Source organism: Sinocyclocheilus grahami, unplaced genomic scaffold (assembly GCF_001515645.1).
Source record: "Sinocyclocheilus grahami isolate Dianchi unplaced genomic scaffold, SAMN03320097.WGS_v1.1 scaffold230.1, whole genome shotgun sequence".
Classification (NCBI taxonomy): domain Eukaryota; kingdom Metazoa; phylum Chordata; class Actinopteri; order Cypriniformes; family Cyprinidae; genus Sinocyclocheilus; species Sinocyclocheilus grahami.
In genome coordinates, this window is record NW_015505409.1 from 1,902,932 (window position 1) to 1,909,040 (window position 6,109).

Consider the following 6,109-nt stretch of genomic DNA (forward strand, 5'->3'; position numbering starts at 1 on the left):
AAAAAACTGTTTGGCCTTTGCCATACCACAGCATTAGACAATATAAGAAACTTTACTTTATGTAAAGCGTAAACAATGGACACAAAAGTGAACACTCGCTTCACGTTTAAAATGCATATCACAAAATATCAATATAAGCCCAACGTTTTTTTTTAATAGATAGTACATACATTTCATGTGACAAGTTGGTTCAAGATCAGTGGGTTAATAAAATCATATAGAAAAGAAGAGGCGGTTCTAATGAAAGATCTGGCAACATCTGTTTGCAGATACTGGTATTTGATGTTTTGCATTTATTCCTAAATACCTTTTGAGGCCACTATATCAGAAAAACATGAAACTCATCAGAATTTTATCAAGCATTATTGAGTGACTCTGATAAATAAAAATCATTTGAAATGAGAGCGGACATCTATTTAAAGTGTGTTAACAAATGATTTATAACATGTGAAAGCAAAACATCAAATCTACTCTCTCAATGAAGGAAACCTAAAAATACTCACTGCTGGTGTTACTTCCCGTCTCTGATGCACTGACACCAACACTTCAAGCTACAGGTATGCAAAATAAAAAAAGACAGTTGTGAAAGAAAAAAAGCTGCCTGTGCGTTGTCCTGAAAGGCTCATGCAAGCTTCTGATTGTGTAGGTTTTCCCTAAAAAATCTGGATAATTGCACAAGGACATTTCCCTCCCCTCTTGCTCCATCTCCTCCCTTTTCTGTCCTTCTCTTTCTCTCCTCTAGAAGAACACTGATGGAAGCATGGGACAAGGACAATCCAGCAACCCATTTCAAGTTTTTAAAAATCTTTAGTTGAATCTCGTATAATTTAAACATAAAAATGGGTTGCATACAGCAATTCACATTGACTTTAAAATGTAAGAGGTCCGAGTCACTTCAATTAAATGATTTATTTAACATTTATGGGTAACAATAACTGGGTTATCACTGCACAATGACTTTTTCCATGTCATCTTGCACAACATTCATCCACTTGAACACATTCATACTGAAATTGCCAACACATGTAGAATTTACATAGAAAATGGCCTATTATATAGCAGAAAATGAAAAATAAAAAAACTACAAAAATACTACAGTACAAATAAACTAAATGTGAACTGAAAACAATATTTTGCTGACTATCTATTGGTTTTCGCAGTGTTAATCTAGTTGGCTTTGGCCATTTGTTTTTTATTCACACAAAGTGTGTCATTTCTGTGCAAAAGCTCGATTCTTTCTGGGTAAATGTCAAAGCATGTATTTTATGTACATTTGCAATAACATGTTATATTCAGACTGTGATAATCACTCTGTTCGAGTAAATTATATAGCACTAGCTGAACCACAGACAGATATAGACTATATTCAGCAATACATTCTGCCAAGCCCTACCAACGCCTGAGCTTCTCAGAGAACATAGTAGTACAATATCTCAAAGAAATGATTAAATATAGCATTCAAACCGCTTTACACTTACAAAAACAATGAAATGTTCCACGGATTAAATAAAAGATGTGGATTATTGTACAGCAAATCATAAAATGGTCGTTTTAAAAGCCAGGCATCAGATTATTGCTAGAACTTCACTGAGTGAGAAAACTGATAAACCTGTACCACAGACAAACTGAGGACAGTGCAAACCATTTTAGAGCTGGGTTTGGGTCAAACCTGAGCACGGACTTAATGCTTGAGAGCAAAAAATCCCATGCTGCATCCGGTTTCTCAGTGCATACAGGTCTAAACTTCTAAAGAGGGCCCTCGGTATCGGGAAGAAAGCTGTTTAGAGTGAGATTATCTCCGTCAGGATCTTCATCCTCAGTATTGGGGATCAACGCTCCGTTACTTTTGGGATGTCTTCTTGGGTTTGGAACCGGGTGATCGGTATCGTTCATCATGGCAGAAATGCAGACCATCTCAGTTTCCTGGAGAAGATGCGCCTTATGCCTGTATCCCGAGAGTTTGGTAGCCAGGCAGATGGTGCTAATGATAAAGATGGTGGTAAACGCAGCCATCGAGGCAATGGCGATGAGGCAACGACTCACAAGTCCGTCCCCTTGAGAAGAGGCAGCGGAACATGAGTGGGTCGTTGTTGTGGTTGATTTCTTAGAGATGGTTGAAGTAACTTGAGTGGTAATTTTTTTTGCATCTGTGGATATTCTTGTCGTCGTCGGTGCAGTCGTGCGCTTCTCTGTTACCTTACCGGGCTCCAGCGACGCAGGAAATGTGGGGGCAGAACTTCCTGCATGTGAAATCTGTCCAGTACTGTTATTTATTGCGGGAAGTTGGGTGAGAAAAGCACTCTCGTTATTTGTTGAGCGGTGGACTGTCAGGTTCTCGGTTCCTGCAGCGTAGCTTTGTTGGGTGTGGTTCAAATCTGGAGCATGGTGGTAGTCTGTAGTTGCTGAGATATTGAAATCAGGTATTCCAGTTGCTGTCTGTAACGTACTCGAAGCCTTCAAAGTTTCCACAGTGGTGCTTGTTGCATTCTCGGCTTGAGCTACGGTTGCTGTACTGTGTGTGTCGTTGGTGTTTATCGATGTCTCGTTGTGACTAATTTGCCTTTTAGTCCGAAGAGATCTTGACGTGACCAAACTGCTCAAAGTCAGCAGCAAAACAAGAACTGGTAAACACCCAAGTCGGTTAGTCACCATCGCCATCTGCACAAAAATGACAGAGAATTTGGCAATAGTGTTTTAGACGCACAAAACATCACCAAACTTTATTTTCACACTCATATGCTGTTATTCCTCCCTAGTATATTGAGCGGAGAGGAACTTTCAGACAGTGAGAACTGAGAGCAAACTGAGGTCTAGCAACAATGGAAGAACAAAACACCTGATTGCTGCATACAAACAGTTTGCTCGTACTTTAACAAGGTTAAGTTTGTGACTATAGCATGTGGTTACACCAATACTTCCTTTCAGTTGACAGTGTCGTTGTTTTATAGTTATCCACACTCAAGTACTCGATTTAAAATATATTACGATTACGGTTATGATCGCACTTCATGAAACCTTTAACAGTTTACTCGCAGATATTTAGTGACGTACACACGCCACAGTTGATGGATTTCAAAAAGCACCACGTCGTATTAACCTAACATCTGATTTTAGACTCAATTTGTTAAGGCAGAATTCAAATGGAAAATAAAAGTACTTACCATCCGTTTCTACCGTTGACTGGGTGTTGATCTGGAGTTCAATGGAACGTTAGGCCCCCTCACACACTCACAATGCAATGTCGCAAAACCTACAGGAAGTCAAACCTCATGAAGCGTCAGGCTAAAGCGGAGGCTCTCAAAGTGTGACGCAAACACAAACGAGCAAGAGAGAGACTTAAATATCACATCTTAGTTCCCTAAAACACTAAGTTAGAACTTGTAACCAACAATGCTTCCACAAAAAGAGGTTTAATAATTAGAGAGGAAAAAGAGAGAGAGAGACAAAGGCCAATGATTCCGTTTATTTTTCTGGTAATCAGTAAGACTCTTTATATTTGAAGCAGATGAATGAACAAAAATGGAACAGTTATGCACAAAATGGAATTTCTAGATCTCCTTCCTTTTGATTCTTATTTCATTTTATCACTGGAAACATTAAAGGCGCACAGTGTGCATGATGATGTGGGAAAATAGGGAATTCTTTAAAACCATCAAACTCCAAATGATGGACAAACACCTTCCTACAGCCAAAGAAAAAAAAATGTAAAGGAAAACTAAAAAAAAATATATATTTACAAAGCATCCAAATAAATCACTTACATCCACTTCTTCCTGCATTCTCTTTTCAACCTACAAAAATCCCTTTTCACTTCAATCATTCACTCCTTTGAAACCACACGCTCGAGGCTGCATCACAGATGCCTCCTGAGGCCACTTAAACACTCAAAATGGATCCATCGCACATCTTGGCACATCTGTACCCATTAACACGGGCCCTACATTTTCAAACCCTTCACTTTAAAACTTCACCAAGAAAAGAATGACATCAGAGGTACGGAGTTGTCGCTGTCAGACACTGATCTGAAGCCTCATTGTAATGTTTCTGAGGTGAGAAAACGCTGGCTATTTTAGACGAAAAAGCTTGTGGAGGAGGGAAGATGCTTTTCAGAATCTATGAAAGAGGCGAACCGAAACGAGATATGTAGAAGCGTCAAAACGAAAACCACAAGAGAACGCTCTGACGAAGGATGTAGCCAAAGCAATCTGAACAACAGAATCACAGTTTCCTCTCTTCCTGACATGGCCAATAGATAAGCAAACAAAAAAAGCCAGTTGTCATCAGCTCAAACTTGTGGCACACATAATACCTTCATGAAATCATCATCTAGACCTGAGCCATCCCTGGAGAGAACTGGTTCTTGCTTGACTAGGAGAGCGTCGCAAAAGAACTTATTAGGAAGAGGAAGCCAATCATGACTCACTATTTGTGGTGGTGGTCACGGTCTACAATGCACAGCAAAAGTATGTACATCAAACAAGCTTGTTTCTGAGATGGTGTGGCCGGCACAACTCAAGATGAGATTCGTAGGAATTAATGCAAAAGCAAACGCTTGAAAGCTGAACGATGTCTGAACAAAGTCAGAGTAAAAGCTATCGAGCTGGTGAAGCAACGAATGACGCAATAGAGTTTTGCTGCTGAAGCTAATAAAGGTCTATGGGCGTTATCTTGTTCTGAGCGTATATCATCATGTTTTGGGATGTGAAACTAGAAGCTGAGACCTTCTAGAGTTTACAAAGTGAGAGCCGTACGGGTTCTGGCTTCATTCAGGAAACAGAACATGAATGAAGAAAAGTTCAGATATGTGGAAACTAGAAAAACGGACTCAATTTGCTTGTATTACCATTATGATGACAATGTTTGCCATCAAGAAAATGTTTGGAGTTGTGAGTGGAGTACACATTGGCTGTATTCATGGCAACCATCAGAACCACAATTATTTTGATTATTTTGCCAATGAATATTTTAATACTTTTACATTGGTACCGGATTTAAAAAAAAAAAAGTGGAATATTTTAGTGCACCATATATTGTTTTCCAGTACTGGTTTGTAAATTTGTCAACTCTACATGTTTGATTAAAACCTTTTTTTTTTTTTCTAGAAAGACACCTATAACATTGACGAATGGTTCCAATGATTTCCCCTCCTTGCATTACTAGCATATAGCTTTGTCCCTTATACAAAGTACAAAATGAAAAGCTAGTCAAACAGTGTCAGGGAGGTGCATAACTCCTCATTAAATTTGGCAACTCAGAAGGGTGAGAACTGCAATACTGATGGCTACTTCAAACTTTGAGCTCATCAAGTTCATGTAACTGCTTCATGATGCAATCTGCTTGGTCACAATTTTAATAAGAAAAACAAAACAAAAAAAAACTTAAGAACTTTCAAGAACACCAGATAAAACACAGCCGTTGCAGAAAGATTTGGAGTGAGACTGAGTAAAAAGCTTAACAGGTCAAATTTTGAGAGAAATTGAAGGAGTTTCTAGTTTTCCAAATGGCTATGAGGTATAAACAGGTTTTGGGGATTGCAAAGAAAGAAAGAAGAAAAAAAAAGATCATCTTGGAATGTTGGTTGGAGTCTTTTCAAGGCAGGCTTCAGACGGAACGCTGTCATGGTGATTGGCAGTGACGGGTCCCGCCCACCTGGCCAATGGGATATCCTGAATAGAAGGGGAAGGGATCAGGGTCCATTAGACGTCCATTTTAGACAGCTGCTCCTCAAGTTTGGCAATTCTTTTTTCCTGACTGCTGACCAGCTCTCTGAGAGATTTTATTTCTTTCAAAACCTCTTCCAGCTTAGCTTCACTTTTCTGTTGAGAAAAAAAAAGTAAAAGAGAAAAATTAAGGACAATTCTTTTAATTATATATATATATATATATATAAATATTTGGCCGAGATACAACTATTTAAATATCTGGAATCTGAGGGTGCAAAAAAATCACCTTAGAATTGTCCAAATTAAGTTCTTAGCAATGTATATTACTAATCAAAAATTAGGTTTTGATATACAGTGGGGAAAAAAAGTATTTAGTGTAGGAAATGTATAATATATCTATATGTGTGTGTGTGTGTGTGAGAGAGAGAGAGTGTGAGTGTGAGTGT

The 6,109-nt window shown here is 38.6% G+C and overlaps 3 protein-coding genes across 3 annotated transcripts in view; all 3 read right to left on the reverse strand.

The window, feature by feature from the left end:
- The window catches only part of tmem119a (transmembrane protein 119a), a 3,623-nt gene extending 2,829 nt beyond the window's left edge, over positions 1 to 794 (reverse strand). Inside the window, exon 1 of the mRNA XM_016288290.1 lies at positions 504 to 794. The gene's annotated coding sequence lies outside the window, so the exon portion shown is untranslated. The remainder of the gene's footprint in view (positions 1 to 503) is intronic.
- Positions 795 to 889: 95 nt separating this feature from the next.
- Positions 890 to 4,280, reverse strand: selplg (selectin P ligand). Its single transcript, XM_016288289.1, has 2 exons — positions 3,162 to 4,280; positions 890 to 2,658 (listed from the first exon to the last, which is right to left on the reverse strand). Exons 1-2 carry the CDS (start codon positions 3,162 to 3,164, stop codon positions 1,747 to 1,749), a joined length of 915 nt encoding a protein of 304 aa, XP_016143775.1. The 5' UTR covers positions 3,165 to 4,280; the 3' UTR covers positions 890 to 1,746.
- Positions 4,281 to 5,094: 814 nt separating this feature from the next.
- LOC107597328 (uncharacterized) overlaps positions 5,095 to 6,109 on the reverse strand; it is a 94,554-nt gene continuing 93,539 nt past the window's right edge. Inside the window, exon 8 of the mRNA XM_016288342.1 lies at positions 5,095 to 5,816. Within this exon, the coding sequence (XP_016143828.1) occupies positions 5,697 to 5,816 (120 nt within the window). The 3' untranslated portion in view covers positions 5,095 to 5,696. The remainder of the gene's footprint in view (positions 5,817 to 6,109) is intronic.